Here is a 26,099-nt window from a genome sequence, read left to right on the forward strand (position 1 = left end):
GGCGGAGGGGCGCGGGGGCGGAGGGGCCGGGCTGCGCTCCCGCGCCCCGGGAGCCGCCGTCTTGGGGGAGCTCGGGGCGCTGCGGCCCCTTGGCGGCCGGGGGTGACACACGTGCCGTGTCCTCAAGGCTGAGCCCTTCCCGAGCACGTGGCGGTGCCTCCGTTCTGCCCGAAAAGTTAACTTTCTGGTTTGGAAAATAAACAAAACAACACAACAAACCACAAGAAAAAAGAAAGCAGCAGGAACTCTTTCGGTGGTGTTTTGCGCTTGAATTTGATGCCCCCTGCATGGACGGAAAATACTGTAATTTCATTAATAATGAAGTAATTGCCTGTCACTGCTTCATGCAGGTAATTATTATTTGCTGTTGATACGATTCCTTAATGGCAAGGTTGGTGGAAGGCAGCCGTCGTAAAACGCCTGTTTGTTCTGTTAGAGGCTGGTCAGACCAGGCCCTTAAGCGGTGGGGAGGCTCCCAGCAGAGCCCCGGGTCAGAGGTGCTCAGGTGGATGCCCCAAAAACCGTCCTGAGAGAGGAGCCCTGCGACAAGATACTCCTGTGGTTTAGATTCCCCTTCGGTGGTGTGGCAAGGTTGAAGCTTTTATGCAGAAACTGTAGAAGCAATCACATTTCCTTTCGAAAATTGATCAGGACTTACCTAGGAGGGCACCCTGGCCAGGGCCGGGCTGGGCACTGGGTGCACATGCCTGAGGAGAGAGCTGCTCCCTAAAGTTGCTGAGTAAAAAAATGTTCACATCCTGAGAACTTCAGTAAGGCAGGGAAGTTGCTTGTCTTTGGCTCTAGCCTGGAGGGTTGTGCTCCTGGAACCACCACAGAATGTTGCATCATTTTGTTCAGTGGGCATTTGTAATCTGGTGCTTCTGTGGAAGCTGGGATAGTCCTGTCTTTCTACCAAAAAAAGCACATTTACTTTTCTTCCAAAGAAAAAAGCTCTCTTTTTGCTGGATTCCTGAGAACGGCGCTGGAAAGGTCCAAGCATGTTGCTGATAGAAGGACAAGATGGTTCTTCCAGCAAAAGATTCAGTTTTAGCAGCTGCACTGGAGTTCAAGCTAAATTTAAGACCATTAATAGCACAAAATAAAAATGTTTTAAGGAACTGATCCCTCTGTCCAAGCAGAGAAGATGGCTTATACACTGGGCTGGGATTAACAGCCAAGGTTATTTCTCAGAGGGTGAACAACAGCTTTTCTAGCCCCAGTGAAATTTGCAATCACGTACATGAAGTCTGATAAAGCTCTTGAAGACTCCAGAGGTGGGCTTCATTCTGCACAACCTTGCTTACAGAATTGTTGATCCGATGAGAATCTTTGAAGTATCAAGTTGATTAGGCAGAATTCATTGCACACAGTTGAAGAAGACACACGGAAGTTTATTTTAGAATTTTGTCTAAACCCCTGCTTTTCTATCAAAAATTACATTTCTTTCATAGATACATTTCCTACACAATGGCTTTTACCTTCTAAGGATGGAAATACCTGTGTCAGGACATCCAGAGATTTTGTCAAATGTACCTGAAGCTATAATTTTAATTTGGGATTGTTTTTTTGTTTGTTTGTTTTTTTCTCATGAACATATCCCATGCTGGTGTCCTGAATTCCAAAGATAGGAATTAGAATTTTTTCATTTGTCTCATCTGTTTGTGATTTATTACCAGGCTGACAGAGTTTACATTTATTTTCTTAAATAAATGTGCACTGCTTTAAGCTTCTTTTATAAACAGCACTTGTAAATCAAAGATAAACATCAAAGATGTTCCCTGTAAAATAACTATCCTTGTTTGGAAGATTCTGCTCTACAAGTCTCTCCTTTCCAGGATTATGGTGTGTTTGCACCCTGCTTTCAGCATAAGTTTGAGCATAAGATACTGCATTTGACCTATGCCACAGTTAATTTATTCATTATTTTCAATGAAAAGTCAAATGGTATATTATACTGTTACAAAAAACAAATTGAAAGAACCAAACAGAGAAAAATTAATGAGCCGGCACACATATGCAATATTTTTTCACCTGTTATTTGTTCATAACATGGAATATTTTATGTTGTACAACTTTACATATTAAGTATAGGCCTGTTGCCTTATATTATTGTCAAAGTAAAGAGCAGGAAGAAGAAAAAAAGGATTTGGACAAGCTTTTGAAATAAACACGTCCTTTCTCAACTGTATATATGCAATCAGTGGTAAAATTCCTGTTTTAGAAGTATATCTATTCCAAAGTAACAAGAATTTTAGAAATATCTTTTGTTTGCCTTTTTAAAATTTGATTGAGTCTTAAATGTCATAGTAAGACTGACTGCTTTACTGCACTGTTTAGAGAATTACTTGTTCTGGAGGGTCTTACAACACTGGTGAATGAGATTCTCAGTAAAGTCACCCATATTAGTGTTCAGACTGGAGAACAACTCAGCTGAGTAACTGCATTTCGTACTCTCAATAGTTTTTCATTCTTAATCTAAAATGTCTTAAAAACCTATTCCAGATTGTTGACTTCCATGGGAAACTGATTCTGAAGTTTTCATTGTACAATATTGGAAGAGTTTGACCTTTGAATCCGTCTGTCTTGTCTGTACCACGTGCTTGGTTCTGTGTCACCTTACACCACACAGGCTGTATTTGCATCTGGGCAAAGTGAAATGCTATCACCCTTATTTTATAACATTTTATTTCTACCTGTGAGAACAAAGTAGAATGAAGCCCTGAATATCTGTCACAGGAGTACATGTAATTCTTGATCAGGGGAGAGCAGTTGGATCCCTTTCACTTGCTGCTTTCCCGTTCACCACAAAGAGCTACTCTGGAAGCTGCCAGGAACACTCCTTTCCCCCAGGCTCGAAAGCAGTCCTATCTGGGAAGATCTATCCTGCAACTTGGCTGAGAGACAGGATTCAAATGGAATTATTTCATATGACATGCTGATGCCAGCCTCAGATCTGGATTTTTCTTTCTTGGTCTTTTTTTAACCTCAGACTTCCCAAGTTCCTCAGAAATCTTGGTTTAATTGAACATATATTTGGGTTTTGAACTATCAGTAGTGCATGGAGATTTTGATTTTCATTCCCTTAGCTTAATGTAGTTAATTTATGTTTCAAGAAGATTGAACTGTTCCTGACAGAGAGTGGAAGGCAAGTGCACTGTTTGCAAAAATGTCTGAAAGGTCTTGATGTGAAGAGAGGATTGTGTTCAGTTTATAAGCCAGTAATTGCAAACAGAACTCCCTATAACTATTCCATGCTCTTACACTGACTGACATACCATTAATTAAGCTTGTAGGGAAACCCAATGTTAACTTTCAACCCGTACTTTGGATATGCCTTTTGTAACTGTTCTGCCTTCATTGGATGTCCTTCCTACTTCTGCTTTTTCTTGAGCTTCATGCTCTATCCCTGAAAGAGGAAACAGTGTCATTGTTCTATCCTATATGGCAACCCCTTCCTCCTGTTTTTTTTTAGTTTTTTGTTTGTTTGTTGTTTTGGGGTTTTTTTCTGGCTTACCTGCCCACTGAGTAGTTCATTGCAGTTTAGGTGTTAGATGAATGGTGGAGCTGCTGGAGCCCTGCAGGGTTGGACAAATGTGAAGGGAGAAACATTGGCCATTTGTCCTCTCTTTACCTTAAGTCACAGATTTTCACAGCAGGAACCAACCCTCTTAGCCCTTGTTAAATGAAATAAAAAGACGGTAAGAATTAATTTATAAGTCATCAGCAACAAAAAAAAAAAAAAAAAAAAAAAAAAAGGTAAGATTAAAGCAGCCGCTCCTTTTGGCAGAAGGAATGAGCAGGGTGGAAACTACACATAAGATTGCTGATTCAGTTTGATCCCAGATGTGGGAGGAAAAATCTTTCTGGAGTTCCTCATAACTCACTGAAATGAGGTAGGCTGGTCCTGCTTGGGAGCAGCAAATGGATTAGATCAGCATGGGAGAAGAGACAGATAAGGAGAGGGACCTGAATGACTGTTGTTTTAAAGTAAACAGGAAAAAGAAATGCATCAGATTAATGCATCAGCAAGTAGGAAATACAGTTGGTTTCTGAAGTGTCTCCCTAACACCATTGTATCAGTTGTTATGAAGAGATTTTTGAACCCCAATCTACGGTAGCATATTGAGTATTTGTTGGTGTTACTAGTACAGATCTTCAGTGTCTTATGAGCTCTGCTGTAGCTTTTTGTATTAAGAACTATATAAAATCACTTAATTATGTGTGTAGTTTTGCCTTAAATAGAAGAAGCTCTTTATCTGTCTCTAATAATTTGGCAATATTGGCCCTGAGCCTTTTCAAAACATTTTTAAATTCTTGGAAGGTGCTAGGAAAACTTAGAGCAACATTACCAGAAAAGTATTTTTAATAATATTTGTGTGCCTGCCAAAAATCTCTACAAGTATTTTGTTTGTTTTCTTACTTTTCTCTCTTTACAGATACATTTCATCAGCTCATGAATGGAAGTTTAAGACTTTCTACAAAATATATGTGAAAATGGAAACTTCATCTTTGCTATCATCCTTACATGATGAATGCAGATCAGACAACTATATTGAACCTCATTATAAGGAATGGTACCGAGTAGCTATTGATGCTTTAATTGAAGGAGGTTTAGAAGCATACAAAGAATTTCTTTCCAAAGAGAGATGCTCGGAGTTCCTAGCAGATGAGGAAATTGATTATATTTTGAACAATGTTCACAAACTTCCACAAAACACAGTTTATTCTTCTAACCATGCCATTGATGACACCTCTTCCTCGGGAACCTACTGGCCTATTGAATCAGATGTGGAAGCTCCTGATCTTGACCTAGGTTGGCCCTACCTGATGCCTGGAATTTCAGGTGGCACGAATATTGATCTGCTTTTTCATCCACCACGAGCACAGCCTTACACTATAAAGGAAACTATTCGGAAGACAATCCGAGATGCCAGAAAGGTAAACATGAAAAAAAATTGTTGAAAATGAAAGGTTTTGCCAAACTGAGACTGGTCCGTTGGTATCGCACATATCTATGTTATTAATCTTGTTTACAAGGAATCAGGGATCCACTGATGAATTAGTGAAGCATAATTAGCATTTTACTGTAACTCTGTCCAGTGCCTGAGAAATTTGCAGATAGTCAGCACACCTTTTCTTTGGCCTCAGCAGAATATACCTCAAGTGATACAATTCTGCCTAACTTTAGGATATATCCTAAGGTTTCTCTTTTGCACAAGTGGAAACATGCATTGGTTTGGCATGGTAGCCAGTTGTTATAAAAAAATAATACCTTAATGTACACCTGACTCCTGTACCTTGGGAGTTCAGGTTTTGTGATTTTGCATGTCAAGTCTCCTTGCAGAAATTAGTCAGAAAGTATTAAAGAGAGCTCAGAAGAAAAAGCCCTGAGGTTTAGGCAACAAGGAAATAGATTTTAGTCGGGTAGCTTACCTTAATTTCTGACTAATGACTCATTTATAAGAAATGTGGACACTTGTCCAAATGTACTTGTCTCCACTTAGGGGCACTTGCATCTTGAGTTTCTTAAGGCACACCTGGCTTACACTTCAGATACAGGCTGCTGTATGTACAAACCATCTTTTCCTTTCCAGTGTCAATTTAAAAATAACACAAAAAAATTAATTAGCATGCAGATCTGTTTGACCCTAGGCCATGTTACCTCTGTAAACAGATGCGACAAGGTTTCGGAACTATTCATAGGAAGTATGTCACACTTCCCTTTCTTCACTGGGAAATAAACTGGCTTCTGCATCACTCCAGACTTCAGATTGGTAGGACAAGTGTCTCTAGTCAAAGTGCATCCCTTAATATTCCAGTGGCTGAAATATGCATGTAAATGTGTACAATAGAAAGTAGTTGAAAAGGGTGGGGAAGGGAAGGACAACATCCTTTTACAATGTCTGTCCTCTATTTAGATAAAGCATATAATTTGTTGCCATAATAGAATTATCACTAGACCTTTTATCCTGCAGTTTACAGTCTAGAATGAATGTATGCTCAAGAAGGTGGAGAATCAATTATTTCTCTCCCTCTTTGTCCCCTTCTGAGTGACGTTTGTTTTCTGCTATTATATGTAGGGAAGCGTAACTGTGACTTGCCCAAGATACTCGGTGATCCTTTTCAATTGCAGCTCCTGAGCTACCTGTGTATCTACTGTAAGGGAAGCCCACAGAACCACAGTTAACTCAGTTGCCAAGACTAGTTTAGTTTTGCTACAAGGTCTTGAAATGCCATGAAGAAAGGCTGTTCTATCAGTTGCCGTACTTTTTGTGCCTGGTGGGCTAGCTGCATGTAATCCAGTCCCTCTCTGATGATCCTCCTAGCTGGTGGTGCTGCCTTGTAAGGAGTATGCCTCCTCTGAATGCAGCTATGGAGAAAAATTAGGTGTGATTCTTATCCCTCTTTGGAAGAAGGTTGAGTGCATAGTATGTTGGCTCTCTGGTGTCCTTGTGGCGCTTCCGCTTTATAAAGAGGACGTTATGTATGTGTCACTGTCATATCTGTCAGCTAAAAGGTTTGTTTGTTTCATCAGTACAGCCTCAACAGCAACAGCCGTAATACTTTTGATACAGTGATATGGGTTGGTTGCATCAGGAAGGAGCAGTTACATCTAAAATACATAGTGCTGTTCAGCTTCTTCTGTCTGCAAATATACAAAAAAGCTTAAAGGGTTTCTAAGTAAAGTAAAGTAAGGAATTTTGAACATGCTTTCAGCAGGCAAACACTTTCTAAACAGGCTAACCTAGTTCTCCTAAGCCACTTACAAAAATATAGTTATATTAAACACTGTTCTTTGTTAATGTAGTGGTGGAGATAGGCAGTAATATTCAAAGGAAACAGGGAAAGTTTACACATGAAAAACATAAACCTGTGAAGAATAAATGAGTTCTTCAGCAAATCACAATAAACCAATACAGCTCTAAGCAAAATCTATGGGAATTTTCGCAGTCTCCGGTGGGAAAATAAACACTGTTGGAGGTGGGTGTATTCATACCCCCAAACTTAAAGCACCAAACCTGAGTGCCTGAATTCAGACACTGTTTTACCTGGGATACCTGAGCACTTGGTGCAGTGGGAAACCAGCTCATACAAGGGCAAGGTAGAGAATAATCCTGCACTGATGCGGCCTATAAAGGAATACATTTGATATATCCTTATATGTATATACTAGCTCAAAAATCCATGAAGGAGGCTGAGCCAATTGAAACCTAGATCCTTTTGAATATTTGGAGACACATGAGAATAAGATGACATTATTAGTAGGCTTACTCTTGACCTCTTTCATGCTTGATGCATCACGGTGTCAGTTGTTAAAATGATCATTACGTATGTTAATTTAACCTTATGAAGACACGTTGTAAACAACATTAAGCAACTTGCTTGCTGACAGTGATTTTTCCTCTCTAAAGAGGAAATTCATTTGTAAGGCTGCTACTCTAGACTAAAAACAGTGACTATGGCAAAGTGTTGCAAGAAAATCTCATCACTTATGTGTTTCTTAAATGCATAATATTCATAAAAATTATACACATCAGCTTCATTCCAGAATAATGAGTTAACTGTTCCAACCATTTTAAGGAGATTAATCTGTGCATGTGATATATATTTCTTAACTTACATTAATGAGTAGGGAATTGTATAATAAATAAGAAGCATTACATTACAGTCTATACTACAGCACTTCTGTGGGATAGGTGTGATGTTAGCATAGTGCCTTAGGTTAAACCTAACATGACAAAAAAATGGGTTTGCTGTTGGTTTAACTAGATCTCATCTCCAAATGATACAGCGTGCCGACTAGCCTTCTCTGTCAACACACAAGGAGGCTATTTGGCGTGACTGTGTCAACTGGGGAGACATGAGTCTTTTTCAGATGTTGATATAAACATGCAGGGATAAAGCACTGTGAGGTCTGTCTGACCTAATGATGGACACACACTGCAAACAAGGCAGTAGCCTTATTTTTCGTGTGTTTTGGAGGCTTCCACCTTTGATTGTTGGCAGGTTTCCAGCTTCTCTGAGGTTTGAGGTGCTTGTACACCCTGACTCATCCCAGCTAAGCTGTCTGAACCACGACTGATAATGTTTAGCAGTTTTCCCTGAGAAGATTATTCACCTGGGAAATGATATCAAGATGATTACTCATCTTTGTCAGGTTAATGTGAAACTTCTTCTCTTACTGTCAAGTAACACAGATGCTTCAATAATGAAGTGTCTTTTCCCTGTATGACTTTTCATGAAAGTAGCCTCAAAACTGTCAGTTACGAGGTTTGTATATGTGTACAAGAAACAGCTCGTACTGTCTTCTCAGGAGTGATTGACAGAGTGAGGCAACAGGGAAAGGACAGGACAGAGCATCAAAGGGTCCTTCTGGCAGTGTGTTTTTCTCTTATTTCATTAACTGGATTCCTCTTTCCACCACTGAGACATTCCTACATAGTTTTAGAGGGAATGCATAGCTCTGAGTGTTTTAGATTGATATCCAAATAAGGATCAGCTCTTCCTGGAGAGAATTCAGACCTGTTTTTTAAACAACCAGGTTGTTTAGACAACCCAAGGATTGCAGGCTTGCAGCACAAGCCAGAAAATATTGAAAGACTTTCCTGATGTGCTTTAGGGAATTTCTGATGGAATGTGAGAAGTTGCACACTATTTGATAAGTATGCAACACTTTTCACTGATGTTATTTTATTCGAAAACCTAGCAGTCTTAAACCTGGGTTCATAAAATCAGTGATACTTATGAGATTTTTAAAAAAATATTACATGTTTTTAGAAGCTTAACTAGCTTCTAAAACTAACTACATGGTTAGTGTATTATCATTTTGGAAACTCAAAAAAGGAAGTTGTTTTTTTCTCAGTTACTCGTCATTGGGCTTTTTAATGTGAGAAAAGGTTGCGAAACTGGTACCCTTGGGAAAGAATTAAGTTACACTGTCAATGAGTGTAATTTGTTAGTAAGTCTCACTGGGTCAGCTGTAGGTAGACCTTTAGTAAGTCAAAATGGACTTTCTTTGAAGTCTCATGAGAGAGAGAGCTATGCACAAAATCTGATGTTTGTGTTGTCCTTTAGAGCAGTGGACCTAGGCAAATAAACAAAAACAGTTGACTCAGTTTACAATCACATAAAAAGGAAAATATTTTCTTCTAGTTTGGATTTTGTTTTTCTTTCCATTTTGTTTTGTTTTGTTTCAGGCAAGAGTATTACAGCAAAAATTATTACTCACTGTTGATCTCATTTTGTAGCATGCAATACAGTAATAATGATCTGGTTCAGGCTGCAGTCTAGTATAAAAGAAAATAAAGTTCTTTACATGCCTGTATGAGGAGTAATGTTTCTATACAGAAAGAAACTTACAGAATTTGGGTGTGTTGAGCAATCTTTTCCTATTCTCTCAGCTATACTTTTTGCCAACTATTTTAAATATGATTTGAACACAGATAGAACAACGATAATGAGTTGTGTTTGTGGCAATGCTTATCTTAGCTCATTGGTTGCAGCAATCCAAGCAGGTGAGGGAGAGGGGTTGCATTTTTTGTTCATAAAAGCTAAAACAGATCCACTGAACTCAGGGAGAGTAGATAGATGCAATTGTGATCCACTGAAAAGTTTTCTGTGTGATGTCAGACCATCTGACAAAGAGTGGTTATTTTTTAAGCTAAAAGTAACACATAGAAAGACTCAGTTCTCAGCTGAGGATGTATAGGCAACATTTTCTCTGCCGAAATATTCTACCCAAGAAGTATTTCAGCAAGTGCTTTTGGGTTCAGCTGCTGCACTGAAGGGTGCATTCATCATTCACTTCTTACCTTCTGTGCAGTGACTTCCAGTTAGTTGAAAACCTGTATGGCAAACATTCATGTTGTTTCCAGGTGAAACATGATTTTTAGCTTTTGGTAGATTTATGAAAGAGTCAGGTCATGTCCCAGCTTTTCTAATCACACAGGGACACATGCCTTGTGCTGGAAGAGGACAAGTGTCTTGCTCTTGATGCTATTATTGTGTGACCTGGTATCAGTTTTTTTGTCATCTGCTCACTACATGTAATTCAGGTGTTTTATATGCTTGGATTTGCCTTTTTAAGTCCTCACACTATTTTACTTGTCTGTCCCTTTCTCCTGGCATCCTGCTCCCTCTGCATAAGAACAGTCTCAGAGTAGTCACAGCAAGGCACTTAAAATGCAGACAAAGAGGACTGCCATTGATGGGACACATCTGCAAGGTGAAGAGGATGCAGAACTGAAAAGCAAGCAGAGGCTGGGGCTAACCTGGACAGTGGGAATCTGATAAAATAATTTTTAATCAGTTATAGTGGTTTTTTACTTAGAGGTTTATATCAGGTCAAAGGTTTGCAAGACTATTTTAATGTCTCTGACAATAATATCTTATATTAAAATATGTAATTAATTAATTTACAGTTATTGCCATTTTAATGTCATAACTGTGCTAGTATGCTATGAAAATATCACATATCCATGATGGATTTTATTATAGAATAAGGAAAATTAAAGGCCAGATCTTGCAAGCAGCCACATTTCTTTATTTGTGTCTGTTCATTCACATATATATATAAGAAGTAAGCATACACATAGACTTGGTAGCAATACTTTTTCATGAAAAACTTCCGTCTCATTGACATAAATCTTTGTCAGTTAAAACAAAAGTGCTGTTAAAAAGTAATGTATGCTTTTGCACACTCAGTAGATTAAAATGTTCTTTGTCATATTCAAAAGTAACTTTGTGATGAAGTGACTATACGTAAAAATATGCTATAAATACAAAACCATTGATTTAAAATTATTTTGCCCAAGCAGAATGCTTCTTTCAGTGCCCTGCACAGTATATTTGGGTTTCATCTGTCTCATTTTCTTGCCTGTCAAAAAAACCCCTGATAATGTTGAAGTACTATTTTTGTTTTTCTGAATTCGTGTCATCGAGAGGTCTGAATTTTACTAATCTTTTTCAGACAGGGAACAATCTTTCCTGAAGAACTATAGGCTTAACGACTTCACATTCGTATTGCCATAGGCCGTTTTTAATCTCTTGCAGTTTTAACATAGCTTTTGATCTCTGGTAGCTTTCCAACATAAGCAGTGATGCTCTGAGGGAGAGGGGACACATTTTGAGAGATTTTAAACTCTAAATTTGTTTGTTATGTATCAGAATTTGAAAGTAAAATATTATACTGCCTGTGATAGAATTTGAAGCTAGTACAGCTTGGTATACAGATAGCTGCAACACGGCAGCAATACTTGTGTAATACAGTGTGATAGAAGCTGCATGGAAAATGGAGAACTGCTGATACGGAACAAACCAAAAGGACAAAAATCCAAAAAGGGCTGCTAAAGTACACTTTAGTATTTAACTCTCTAAAATAAGTGCAGACCTTGCCACTGATAGCAGGGCACTCACGCCTTTCTATTTAGCCTTTTGACAAAGTATGCCTATGACTGTTTTCTAACAAAGAGGTACAATAAAAGTTAAAGTCCACATTTTCAAAACTGCTGGCTGCATGTCTGAGACTTCAGAGGGCGTTTACCCTGAAAAATCCTACCCTAGTTTACTTTAGAGAGGAAAGAAGCGATGGCCATCACAACAGGATCAGGGTGTAACTGGTGCTGAGCTTGTTTTTATAGTAGGATCTGCAGGCATCCATAAAATGACTCACCTCAACAGAGCTATTTAAATAATTGCAAGATAAAGTTATGGCTTGCTTGATCAACAAAATTAATAATTTTTCAGTATAAAATCCACTGATCAGTAAACCAGTTGAATGTAGTATTGTTTGCATTATGCAAACAGAAGTGGAAGCAACCAGCATAGCCACCTCTTCTTTGCTCACCTTCGTTTGATATCTTTTCCTGTATCCTGGGTGTTTGTTTTCTTAAGTTGTAAACATCATTCTGTTTTGCTGCATGTCTGTATATCTCAGTTTACTGGCATCTTAATGCTCCTGATTGGTGCCAGCCAGTGCAGACATACCACAAATGCAAGATAAACAGAAGATTCAGAATTTATATGTTCTCCTTTATCCTTGGTCATGGCCAAAGCATGTGCAGTTTTATAAACTGGCATACTGAGCCACAAAAGCATTACATTAATGTATCTCACAATTTAAAAAGCTATATAATTATGAACCAAAAGCATTTTATTTTCTTGTCTGTGGTTTTAGTTGATAAAAAATCCCAGTCATGCACTTGGTGTTACGATTATGAAAACTAATTTCTGAGGAATGTCAAACTTCTGAAAAAAAGTTTGCGTTCATGTATGACAGTAGCTTTGTAGTGCTTACTTTTCAAAAATACTTGTAAAAGCATAAAGCCCTTTCTTATCTTCAGATAAAGAGGGTGTATCTTCAAGACACACACAGCGTGTTCTCATACCTTAGCTAGGAGCAGATATCTTAACCAATTCTATCTTTTGGTCTGGAGTGCTTTCATGGACTGTCCAGAAGATGTAGTATGAGAGGGAACTAGAAAAGTTTCTTCAAAACCAGGGTCTGCAGTGACCCCTGCTCTTCCCAGCAAGGTATGTGAACACAAAGCTGCCCTTGGAAAAGTTCTGTGGTGCGTCTTTTATCTAGGGGGTTTTGCTAACTGCAGCACCAGATCTCCTTAGGCCTTTTCAGTTCTGCCAGTGATCCTGCTGCAAGAGATGAAGGTGGACGATAGGATAATATGAGAACTTATGCACCATATCTCTTAGAGATGAAAAGAAAACTGTTATCTTCTTCATCCATTGGCAGTTGGGCTCTAACACTAGCACTATGTGTTCAGGTAGCCAAATGGGTGTGCCTTCAGTTCAAAGGGCAGATGTAACAACCCAGCCTTATTTTCCTGCTGTTTCCTGGAGCTGCAGGCATTTTTTGCCTAGCAGCCTGCACTTCAGCTCAGTAAGCTCCCTTTGTGGCTTAAGCACTAGGAAAGCACTAGACATCACCTTCTAATTCAGGTGAATCTGAGTGGCATCAGCTCACAGAAGGTATTGTAGTAGTGTTTTCCTGCTAGGCTTTTGATGCTCAGAAAGGCAGAAATAAAAATGAGGATGAGATGAATTAAGCAGCACAGAAGAGCAGGTGCCTGCTGATTTTCTGTGGGACCTTTCTCAAGAAATACATGCCGGGGGCCAGCCCTTTTTGAGCTGGGCAGAATTTGCTGCTTGTGAGCTGATCAGAGACATCAGAGGCAGTGAACAGAAATGGCAGTGTCAGCCAGCAAATCTGATTTCCCTCATGCCAAGGAAATACTGCCTGTCAAAGCAACTAAATCTCCATCCAGTATGACAGAGCACAATAATATCTAAAGCTACCTGCTGTTCTGATAATTTCTTGGCACTGCCTAATGGTGGATTAGCACAGGCATGCTATAATTGCCTGAAAAGTCACTGTCGAGGGTGTGGGTTTCTTTTAAATAATAGGCAGGTATATGTGGCTGCAGCGTCTGCTTGATAGAGATCTGTAACCTGTCCTTGCTGAGGATGTGCCTAAAAATATCAGCTATCAACGGATCCTGCTCTGACAAGTCGTAGGTGCTGTTATGAGTGTACAGAAAGCTGCTTTACAGTGTAACAAAAACTGTAATATTTTGCTTGAAGAATATATTTTTGAAATGAGACAAGAGTAGAGATGAAACCCGTAGTTATGACTGATTCTTCTATTTGTTTATTAATTTCATATCACCTTATTTAGTATCTTAGCACCGTATGATCATCAAGCTGATGTATTATATTACATTATTGACTAGAATTAAATAATGCTGAATTAGTTGCTTTTGCAGTAGCTGAAATAGTTTGTTGTTTTTTGGGTTTTTTTTGCAGTAATATCATTATCTGTTTTGTTAATTAATTCTTATTGACTGACAATAAGACACTTGTGCCAGAAATCTAATTAACCAGATTATTTGATTTCTTATGCATAAGTCAAATGTATTGATGGAAGTGCAGTCCAGATCTGAAGGGCTGTGATATAGGCTTGCAATCTCCTGTTGCTTCAGCCCTCTGATCATCTTTGTGGCCCTCTTCTGGACTCCCTTCAGGAGCTCCATGTTCTTCTTATGTTGTGGGCTCCAGAACTGGACACTGCTCGAGGTGAGGTATTACGATGGCTGAGGAAAGGGGTAAAATCACATTCCTTGACCTACTGGTCCCGCTTCTTTTGATGCAACCCAGGACATAATTGGCTTTCTGGGCTGCAAGCCCACATTGCAGCTGATGTTGAGCTTCTCATCAGTCATCACCCCCCAGTCCTCCTCTAGGATATTTTTGATCCATTCTCCACCCAGCCTGTATTTGTGCTTGGGATTGCCCTAACCCAGGTGCAGAACCTTGCACTTGGCCTTGTGGAACTTCATGCAGTTTGCATGAACCCACCTCTCAAGCCTGTCAAGGTCCCTCTGATGGCCTCGCTCCCCTGCATAGTGTCAACCTCACCACACAGTTTTGTGTCATCAGCAAACTTGCTGTGGGTGCTCTCAATTCCACTTTCTACATCACTGACAAAAGACATTAAACACCATTGGTCTTGAGTGCTGACCCTTGGGGAACACCACTCATAGAATCATAGAGTCATACAGTCATTTAGGTTGTAAAAGACTTTTAAGATCAAGTCCAACCTTTAACCCTACTCTGTCATGTTCCCCCCTAAACCATAACCCCAGGCACTCCACCTATACAACCTTTAAACACATCCAGGAATGCTGACTCAACCACCTCTCTGGGCAGACTGTTCCAATGCCTGACAACACTTTCAGAAAAAAAAAAATTTTAGAATGTCCAGCCTAAACCTGCCCTAATGTAGCTTTAGGCCATTCCTTCTTATCCTACCACTATTTACTTGTGAGAAGAGACCAGCACCTACCTCTCTACAATGTCCTTTCAAGTAGTTGTAGAGAGCAGTGAGTTCTCCCCTCAGTCTCCTTTTCTTTACACTAAATAGCCCCAGTTCCCTCAGCTGCTCTCCATAAGACTTGTCCTCTAGGCCTTTCACCAGTCTAGTTCTTCTCTGCACCTTGATGTCCTTCTGTTATTGAGGTGCCCAAAATTGAACGCAGTACTCAAGGTAGGGCCTCACCAATGCTGAGTACAGGGGGAGAATCACTTCTCTAGACCTGCTTGCAACACTATTTCTAGTACAAGCAAGGATGCCATTGGCCTTCTTGGCCACCTGGGCACACTGCTGGCTCATATTCAGCTGCTTGTCAATCAGCACCCCAAGGTCCCTTTCCACCAGGCAGCTTCCAGCCACTCTTCCCCCAGCCTGTAGTGTTGCATGGGGTCATTGTGACCCAGGTGCAGGACCCAGCACTTGGCTTTGTTGGACATCATACAGTTTGCCTCAGACCATTGATCCAGTCTGTTTAAGTCCCTCTGTAGAGCCTCCCTACCCTCAGACAGATCAACACTCACTCCCGACTTGGTGTTATCTGCAAACTTACTGAGGTTGCATTCTATTTCCTCATCGAGGTCATTAATAAAGATGTTAAATGAAAGCAGTCCTAACACTGAGTCCTGAGGAGCTCCACTTGTGACTGGCTGCCAGCTGGATTTAGTTCAATTCACCACCACTCTCTGAGCCTGGCCATCCAAGCCATGAGCAGCCAGTTTTTTCATGAAAATGCTGTGGGAGACAGTGTCAAAGGCTTTACATAAGTCCAGGTAGACAACATCCACAGCCAGATAGACAACATCCACTCGTCCACCAGGCAGGTTATCTTGTCAGATGTTTGTCAAGCAGGACCTGCCACTCATCACTGGTTTCCATGGTCCTTTTTTTATACAAGATATTTTTTTTCTTCTTGAAACAAAATTAGGTTCCTAATTCTGATGGGACTTGAATACCATATGTAAATGGGAGGTGCCATTAAATTAGCATGCATATGTGGTTACAGGATTGACAGGGATTTGATCATCTATCATTAAGAATCTAATTTCAAATATTTAAATAATCTCTTTCTCTTAGATGATGCCACAGTACCCTTGTAGTACAAAATGAGCATGTATCTTCAGATGATGGCATCCAGCATGAGTGACTAAAAAAAGAATACTGCATGTCTAAGCAGAGAGCTGTAATTGTTTTATGTTAAATAAAAACTGTGCTGAATAACAGTTCTGTTATATCTGAAACCCACCCAAGCAAGGCATTGAAACTGATGGAAGGTTTCCCCAGATGCTATTCCACCACTGAGTTCTCCTTTACTGATCCCAGCAGGCATGTGCAGGCCTAAAGGGATGAACCCAAAGGATTGAATGCACATAGGAATGTTATATGGTCCTGTAAAAAGAAATTAAAGAGCAAGACTGATTTATCATGTTGATGCATAAACAGCAAGTTTTGGTTTTGCCACTACAGAATGTCTATCAAATAACTTTTTTTATCCCTCTAACTTCATATAAATGGCTTAAACCAAAATGATTGAGCCCTCTGCTAGCAAACATTAAGAGTTTGTCCTGGGAATTATGGCTTCATTATCTTCTGCCACATTAGACATGCTTACTGAGCTCAAATACTGCGTAAGAAAAGCTCCATAGAGAAGTTTCTCAATTTGTACTCAAAGGCTTTTGAAAGAATTGTGAAATATGCATTAAAAGCACATGTGTACTTTTTCATGCATACTGGTGTGTACACAAAAAAAAATAAAGAGAAAAATAGTAGGAAGTGAAAATCGGGAATTATGGAATATTATGATATAACTGCCCAAAATATTTTATATATTTTGGTTTTTAACTTTTTCATATTCTTACATTTAAAAAAGAACAACAAACAAACAAAACAAAACACAAACAACCAAGATCTTGAGAAATAGTTTTGTGGACAGTTATGACACTATGCTGTTACAAAATGGTGGGTACACAGATAGACATAATTACTTTGCATTTTGTTATTGGTGTTTTAAAAAATCCTAGGGATCTCCTGTTTGGAAATGTGGAAATTATGAAAAAAATTGCTTTGACCAGACTTTGAGTTAATTCTCTAGGGAGGAGACTTTTAAAATTATTCTAGGTATATAACATATATAACACAGAAATTAAAAATACATATATAATGAAACATATACATTAAACATATAAATTAAAACTTAAAATCTGGGACTTTTTTTTTTCTGAGTTAATGTCTTCCATTATTTCTAAATCCTATTGTGCTGAATTATAGGAAAAATACACTGAATTCTATTTTCCCATTATAGCATATCAGTTTTTGAATAGCAGTGAGTGAAGTCCATAGCAATAGCAAGGTAAGTAACCAACATTGATCTGCTCTGGTTTTGCTTTTAAATTGCTTAGCTGTGGCTCTGGATGTGATTTAAGCCTTAAAACAGTGAAATGTCAAGCAACCTTCTTGGTCAATCTTATGACTATAAACCATACAAACCCAATAAGGGAAATCTGTTTACTTTTAAAAAAAGAAAAAATAATTTTCAAATGATCTGTGTAAACAGGTTACATTATGTTTATATAAATAAATATTGCACACAAATACTGGAATTTAGTTGAAAAGCTTACTGTCAGCAGCTGGCAGAATAAATATTGCACCACAGGCTGAAATGCAGAACACCTATGAATATGATGTATATAAAAATTCTTTCATGGTAATTATTAACATGTTTAATTAAATTAATCCATTAGGAGAACAGAGAATGTTATTGCACTTAGGACTTTTTTAGTTGTTTTCAAAGTCGTGGTAGACTCTTGAAGGTCAGCAGGAAAGATTTTAATGTTAATTAACTATATCCTTTTTTTCCTTCCCTTTTCCAATTTGCTCAAAACCACAAAACCAAGAAAATCTCAAATTAAATGTTTTGCTTGTTTTCAAGTTGCCAAGTGTTCCTCAGTGTTTCATTTCCAGTTTTTACTTGCTTGGTTGTTTCCAGGCATGCTTTTGGGTGCTTTTTGCCTGGGATTTTGAAGAGAATGAGCCTTCAGTTCTTCATCGAGTGAGATCCTGTGCACTGCATGTTCATTCCCCTCAAAATGCCAGTGAGGAGGCTTTAGTTTTGAGCTTATTCATCTAGCTATGATCTCTCCCCCCACACCTCAAGACTAACTGTGATTCTGATATTGTAATGAATAAAATTTTTTTGTATAAATGAGTCTTCTTTAATTCTTGATTGTATGCTGCTGCTTGCTCTCTGTTCATGTGTCCTCCATAGGCCCTGTCACCCTGTCATTGCTTTCTCTTAAGATACAGTTTTCTAATGAATTTTATTGGAAGTTATTTTGGAAAATAGCTGGATAAACACTAATCAATATTTGTATCCTTTAAAAATCCATAGCTTGTTACCAGTTTGAGGGGCCTTTGCTATTCGTATCTGCAGCCATTTCCAAACTGCAGTCATCTGAGGTTGATAAAACTAAAAGATTCACAGATTTTGATGCCAGGAAGGACCATTATGATAATGAAATCTGACTCCCGGCACAACACAAGCCTGACACTGTTGCAGCGTCAAAGAGCTGATAGGAAAAATAAATCTAACCTTAAAGCACTTGGGTGCTAGCCTTACAGTCAACACTTCTGGGTAACAAAATCATAGTTGCTCAGGAGATCAGATTTTTTTTTGACAATCACTGTTATCTAAATGATTGAATTTGCTTGAAGAAACCCATTTTGCAAGCCCAGACAAACCCTGCCTGATCTTTCTGTTTGTGTATCCCGTCACACAATGTGACAGTCAGCCAAAAGAGAAGATGCAGAGGATTTTAAATGCAGGACTGGAGAATGAGGTGAGGCTCAGGGTGCTGCATAGCTGCAAGGATGGCTTTTGGAGGGACTGGGATTTTCAGTGTCTCTGTAAATACAGGCCATTAGCCTCTGAGGGTTTGTTTGCGTGGCAGGATAAAGTACAGCGAGGGTATTCACAAGGAGCAGGGCGTTTTCACCTTCCCAGAGCATCACGTTAGCATGACAAGACTGTTCCCAGTCACAAAACTAATTATTTGTGGGCTGACTCAGATCTCTGTGCACAGTACAGCAGTGTGACATGCATATGCACACACCCTAGGTATTTTCAGTTTCCCAGATAAAACTAGATGTAAAAATGTTATTCCTGCACTTATGAGGTTTGAGCTTTACATATAAAAAGCTTTCCATGTGTAAGTCATTTAAGAGGAATTTAAAAAGCTGGTTATTTTTTCTGAGTCTTTTATGGCAGAAGTAGCAGATTTCAGTAGGTTTTAATTTTTTTAGTTAAGCCATGGATGATTTGGAAGGCCATAAGTAACATTACTCATTTAAAAATATATCTGATAATATCTGTAATATCTATGATAATGTTTTCTAGCTAAAATGGTTTTTTTTACTGATTCACATGCTTTTCTATTTCTGTACATTTGTATCAATTCAAAGACCTTTTACATGCTTTTAAAAAGAAGATTATTTTTTGTATTCTCTTATTTTTGCTGAATATAAAAGTCTTGTGAGTAAAGCCATTGGTAGACTTGTATAGCATTGGGCGACTTGTATACAAATTCCACTTAGGACATAGACTTCTCATCTAAAAATGTGAGTATTAACTCAGAGTGATTTGTGAAGTTGCATGAAGCTTGGGGTACTCATGTACTAGGGGTAGTAAACATAGTTTCAAGAGCCTAAGCTAGAGCCCACCTTCTGAGGACCTTCTAATGGTTTAAAACTTCATTTTTGTGGATTTATTCTGGTCCTTGTGATAGCTTGTTTGTTTTAGAGGTCCATGCAGAAATAATTCTGTCACATCCAAATGCAAAGCAGACAGTTGTTTTCTTCCCCATTATTGGGCCCATGTCTTGTCAGTACTGTTTTCTTAGTTTTCTTCCATGCAGCCGTGAGAAACAAGAAAATACCCTTTTTCTTGTTCACTTGAAACACTGTTTCTGCTGAAATGGAAATACTCAGTAATCCTTGTAAATGGCATGGAAGTCTTACCGGTTGCATACATGACTCTTGTTTCTTTAAAAAAATAGTTCTCATGTTAATTAAGTTGATCTATATAATTTTAATGATTTATAAGAGACTGGAATATCTTTTAATTACCAACTACTGGTCACAGTTGGCCAAAACTAATAAAGTCCCTGAAAAATTCCTTCCTGACAGCTGCACCTCATATCTCTACTGAGTGGGGACTGCACTGACACCTGAAAGGCAGGTTCAGAATTATAAGGAAAACCTCTGAAGAGCAGCAAAAGATATACAATTTTTTAAGTGAGCAAGTAAAAAGGATAAAACATGAGTACTGTTTTTTTCTACAGGTTTGTAAATACAATGCTAGTTTGAATTTTGTTTTATCTGAAGGAAAGAAAGAAGTGTTTCTTAGTCAGTGTGCATGTATGTGCATGCAATCCTCTGCATGCACATGCAGGAAATGTTACAGAAAGGATGGTTTCTAGGTATGAAACAGAATTCATAGCAGTCTGATACAGAGAGCTTTATTGGCATGAATTTGGAGTGGGCACGTTACTCAAGGGAGGGTCTTCTTAGAGATCAGAGAAGTACTTCATAAGAACAAACATTTATTTGAAAGGTGCTAGTTCACATCAAAAAGCAGTCATTTTCAAAAGTGTTCTTGGAATAAAATGTTCACCTCTCGTTCACAGAGGTATTGTAGGTTCTTATCTCCATCCTTATTTCGAGCAACTCAAGTCATATAGTATACTAAGCTATTAGCATGCTTGACACATTTTTCAAGAGTAGATTTTCCAACAGAATGTGGCTCAATGTAAGTCCATGGGCAGTTTCACCAGTGGTGTTTCTTCCTTTTGGTCTTTACTGTTAGACAAATTCTGGTTTTGATGGGAAGACGAGAGTTTTTCCTCCTACCCCTCATATTTGTTAGCATATTTACCCCTAAGGTATACATCTGTTCAGCATGGGAATATTTGGTGGCTGTAAGGGCTTCACTGTCACAAACAAGCAGCGAATCTCTCAAAAAAAAGCTACCAAAGAGGTACAGTAGTTGCCCCTGAGACTGTTTTTCTTCTTCCTTCATTCTTAAATCTAGGTGCTTGCTGTGATCTCTTGGAAGAAACTCCCTTGTTCTACTGGGAGCTTTGCATTTCTTGCAGGTGTTCAGCATGCTTCATGATTAGATCTCTATCATTACCCAAATGGGGGGAGGTGTGTGTGAACTGACATGCAAAACATATCAGGAGGAATATTTTGTAAAGGGGGATGATCTCACATACATGGTGTTGTACAATGGAAGACTTGTGATGGCATGTTTCTCTTCTACCCGTTAGTAAAAGCTCATTAACTTATCTTGTTGGTTGCTAGCTCAATCAAGTATAAGGGGTTCAGTTATTTGCACACTGATAATTCATTTCTTTGAATAACTGTTAATTTTATTCATTCATGAATGAGTGCTTTACATTATCCTTATGAGGATGAGAAAAATGAGAGGAGCCACACCATGAGCGTAGGTTGACAATGCCCATCTGAAGCTGAAGTGACAGAGTCTAGGTCACAGGACTCCATCCTGCAGTGCAGTCATATGTCTGCTCATCCTGGAAGTGGTCTAGGACTCTGATTTAAGAAAATACTGTGAATATGCTGAATGAATAATAAAATTTTTAAATATTAAAAATAAACTTGTACATTTAAATGGAAGGACTAGCAGATTTGAAGGTGGAGTGTTATGATTATCTGATCTGACTTTATTACAAAGACCAAATTATTTTTCCTGTGACTGTATAATTGCAGTATCAAATTGCAAATGATGAATTAATATTTCTGTGGCTTTGTAGAGGAGCTCATATGCAGATCAGTCAAAGCTGATGCTAACTGCATGTACAAAAAATAAAGTAATTGTCACCAAGATCATTCTAAAGCTGTATGGCTCGTCTGACAGAGATGGTTATTCAAAATTCAGCTCACACAGGGACTAAAAGATGGGTTTAGCAGAAACCTGTCAGAACTAAGAGGGAAATATTTTATTTTTTTAAAACTTGTCTCTGTTAATTTCCTTTCTTACCCACTGTCTTGCTACTCCTGCAAATGCCCCACTGTCTATGGAATATCCCCTTTTGAACAAGAATTGTTAGGTTTCTTTTAAAAATCTTTCAGAGGGTATTAAAATGGAAATATTTTTTTTTAAATACAATATGTTAACATAAATGGCTACTAAAATTATAACTCACCTACTATTAATCTTACTTGTAATTACTCCCTTTTAAAATTACTTTTAAGTACAGTACTTGATCCTTGAAACAAATTTTTGTTTACTACCTCATTTAGTTCCAATTCACAATCCTTTCCACTGGGGTCTACAAGAATTAGAGGATTACTTATCTGCTTCATTTCAGTTTTCTTCACAGGAGATTTGAGCAGGACTTTTTTAATTGCTTCCCTACTATTTCAGATACCTTGCTCCAGATGGTAATGTTCATAAAAATTTGAATTTGTTTTCTTCCTGAAAAGCAGCACATAATTACTTCTTAACTGGATTCATCTTTTCTTATCTTTAGGACATTCTGCTGCTGCTTTCAGACTAGTATGCAATTATTTTTTTCTTTTTTTATTTAATCTGTAATAAATAATCTAGCATGCCAGAGAAATGGATTTCACCTGAGGATCTCAAGCTGATTTGCAGACTATAGTTAATTAATTAGTTTCAAAACCTGTCTTTAAAATAGGTGAGATTGAATTGCAGCCTTCCAACATACAGTCATTAGCAACATGTTGCACCATTAACTAGCTGCTCTGTAAGCAGGTAGTGTAATCTGCTTCTTCCAAGCGTCAGGGAAGGTTCCTGCTCAAGTATCACCATGTCTTAAAAAAATAAATAGTTGAAATAATCTGGTCAGGTTGTTAACCTGATGTTCAGGTGTAAATATGTGCCATACAGACGCATGCAGACATACCTTGTGGCTGCAATACATATTGCAGAACAGTGATCTGACATCGTCACAGTTGCTTTTCTTAGAATCATAAATGTTACTGCAGGTATTTGTCCAGGCATGATATTTTGACTTATAAAAGCATTTTACTATGCCATGAAGCGGAATTTTATATATATTTTTTTATATTTTTATATATAGATTTATATATATAAAATGAACAGGCTATTTGTCAGTGTTAAACCCTGAGGAAACTTCTAATTATTCATCCTCTTCTGTTTATACAAGAGAATCATTGGTTTTCCTTCATACTGACATGTGATTAGTGATTTTAATCTTCCTGGATTCTGTATTTTTATGGGTTACCCTAACTCTATTGCTGCTTCAATTGAGCTTCTTAAACAGAATGGGGTACATATATTGGGTTTGAAATTAGTGGCAGTGAAGTAAACAGCATCTGCAGAAGGAAGCAAAGGCTGTATTTTTAGTGTCATAATTATATGGTCATAAAATGTGTAATAAAAAGTGACATTTTAAAGGTTGCATAAAATGCTCAGGAATCCATTTTAAGCCCGCATTCATTATCCAAAATCTCAAATTTAACTGAGTTTGGAATTCTTGAAAGAGGTTTGAAGTCACAGAAGGGAAGAAAAGAAGACTTGGAGGGAGGGAGGGAGGGAGGGAGGGATAAGGAAGGAAGGAAGGAAGGAAGGAAGGAAGGAAGGAAGGAAGGAAGGAAGGAAGGAAGGAAGGAAGGAGAAGTAGGCCTGTAAATTATAATGAGTTCGCTTGCACTTTTGTGACAGCAATATGAAAACCTTTAAATTTATCATAGAGTCCTACAAACTGCTAGAAATACATGCAATCAAAATATTTTCACGGGACAAATACTTTTAATTTAGAATACGTTGTATGTCTAGCACTGATGTCTAATCACATGTATCAAGCTGAATACAAAAGCTTTAATCTTGAAAAAGGATGAAAAAAGCAATATTTGAGAAAATTTATTTTTTTTCCCCCATTTACCTTTCTCTAAATAATATAATTAGCCTTTATTTCTGTGTTCATTGACTCTTGTGTTGATTTTCCTTCCAGAAGTCAGGCTGAGCAACCACCTTGGTCATCAGGAGGGTTTTGAATATTAAGCATGAACAATATTTCCCTGATTCTCAAAGTTTAATTAAAGATGACCAACAGAGCAAAGGAAGTCCTTTGCTGTCTTATATGTAAGCTGCCCAGGTCTGCTAATGGCATGTATTGTAGAAAATATTACTCTATTGCAATGGACTGTAATGTTCCTTCTTAACCTTATAACACAAGTAGATCATCCCGCTTCTTTCCAAATGCTAACAGGAGCCTCTGCTAAGGACAGCTTTTTCCAATTCAGCATCACCTTTGCTATACCATGCCCTAGGAGAGGTTTTTAACCAGAGTTGGTTCTAGTGTCAGCTGGGGTTCTGTGGACATCTAATAGTGTCCTCTGCAAAGACTTCCAATTTTTTATTCTGCTTTTTTTTCTACATTTATCTCTTGAGAAACGTTCAGTACCTGTGTTCCATAGGATGATGAAATCTGCTCTTTGGAAGAACAAGTTCTGGATGCCTATAGAGGACTAACCTCCAACAACTAATTATATAATTAGGGCTTTTTTCTCACTATTAAGTATAATCAGGTCATGCTCATTGGTTCATAGACTTCCACTAATTTGAAATCTAGCAATAGATTTATTTATTTTTTAGTTGGACACTGGCATCCAAAATAGAATTGTTTTCTCTTGGATGCATTGTCTTTTATGTTAGAAAATAATAGTCTTCAAATGAAGTTCTGTTACTTGCTGCAAGGTCATCCTGGTATGGGTTTCCTTTATTGACTTACCAGTACATGGATTACAAGTCCTCCACAACTGTGTGTTTTTATGTTTTCATATACTAAAAATGTTTAATACACCATCCTTGCAGACTATGCTTAAAATACTGCATATGGGCATTCAAAGGTCCACTTTCCTGAATCATAAGCACCTCTAAAACACATCAGGTTTGTGTGCTGACTTGGATCCACAAAAAAAATCTTCCTATGCGTAGAAACAGAAATTAAGTGTTTCCTGCTTTTGAAACACTTGTTTTCATCCAGTTACATTGTTTTTCCAAGGTCTGCTATGGAAGCACTGTTTCTAACTCTGCCTTAAGTCGTCCCTGCCTTTCTTTCTTACTCAATAGATCTGTGGTACATATTCGTTCCTGTGGATTTCAAGCAGAATTGCACAATTGAACAATATAGCTATGTTTTAGTGGTATTTTTTGTTTGAAATTTATATATGCTAGCAGGAGCATTCACCCTGTGCTGAATGTTTTAAATATTTTGTTTATATATAAAATACAAATATTGGATGCTCAGCTTTTCCCTTTTTAGAAACATACTTAGTATTAAAGTTGCAAAGATGACAAACAGTGCACAGGTCTTGCATAAGCAAACTTAAAAGCAAAATAATTCTTCCCAGTCTAGAAAAGTGGGTCTGAATCATTTCTTCTTCTTATAAATCTGCTGTTGACTAAGAGAATCTTTCATTGTTGCCAAGTGTCTAATTAACAAATGCCAACAGAGTGGTCCACTTTAAAGAAATGTTGCTTCTTTTTATAGTTTAAAGTCTACAGCCTGTAAGCATTCATTAATGTTGTGGTTTTCTGTGCATTCTCTAGTGTTTTTAAATATGTAAACTCTCAGGAAGTGGGGTTCAGGGCTGACAGTGTAATTGTACAGGATTCTTGAGAAAACTGAGTCAAGCAATGAAAAGGCAGACTGACTTGGAACTTCATTCCATTCCCAGCCTGAGAAACCCTACGAAAATGTAACCTTAAAGGTGGCAAAAAACCTAGATCTTTTCAAGAATTGTTATCTAGATTAGTTGAAATCTCAGACATTTGATTTGACTATATGAAAAGCAGAAAATTATTTTAAGATTTCTTGGAGGAAATCTCAGAAAGAGCCCACAGAATTGTTAGCATCCAGTCTAGTTTACCTTGGCACAAAGAATATTTGTAAGCAGGAGCAATTTGAAAAGACAGTTTTAGTACATTTTTTAAATGCTTTTCTTTCTTTGCATTCCCCTTCCCTCCCTGAGTTAAAGGTGGCTTTCTCCTATGTTCCATTTTCCATGCAAGGCATGGCAGCCATTCATCTTTTCAACTATTGAAGGAGTTCTTAACCATACAGTTGTCATCTCATGCTTCCCTTGGCCAGGTAGAAGCTAGCCAGGTGCATCTACTGCTCTTACAAGTATTCCAATTATTTAGCAGAAGTCT

The 26,099-nt window shown here is 38.1% G+C and overlaps 1 protein-coding gene across 1 annotated transcript in view; it reads left to right on the forward strand.

The window, feature by feature from the left end:
- The first annotated feature begins 4,494 nt into the window (after window positions 1-4,494).
- FAM83B (family with sequence similarity 83, member B) overlaps window positions 4,495-26,099 on the forward strand; it is a 40,019-nt gene continuing 18,414 nt past the window's right edge. The window contains exon 1 of the mRNA XM_009999195.1: window positions 4,495-4,938. Coding sequence (XP_009997497.1) covers window positions 4,495-4,938 — 444 coding nt within the window. The remainder of the gene's footprint in view (window positions 4,939-26,099) is intronic.

This window comes from Chaetura pelagica, unplaced genomic scaffold (genome assembly GCF_000747805.2).
Source record: "Chaetura pelagica isolate M959 unplaced genomic scaffold, ChaPel_1.0 scaffold90, whole genome shotgun sequence".
Taxonomy (NCBI): domain Eukaryota; kingdom Metazoa; phylum Chordata; class Aves; order Apodiformes; family Apodidae; genus Chaetura; species Chaetura pelagica.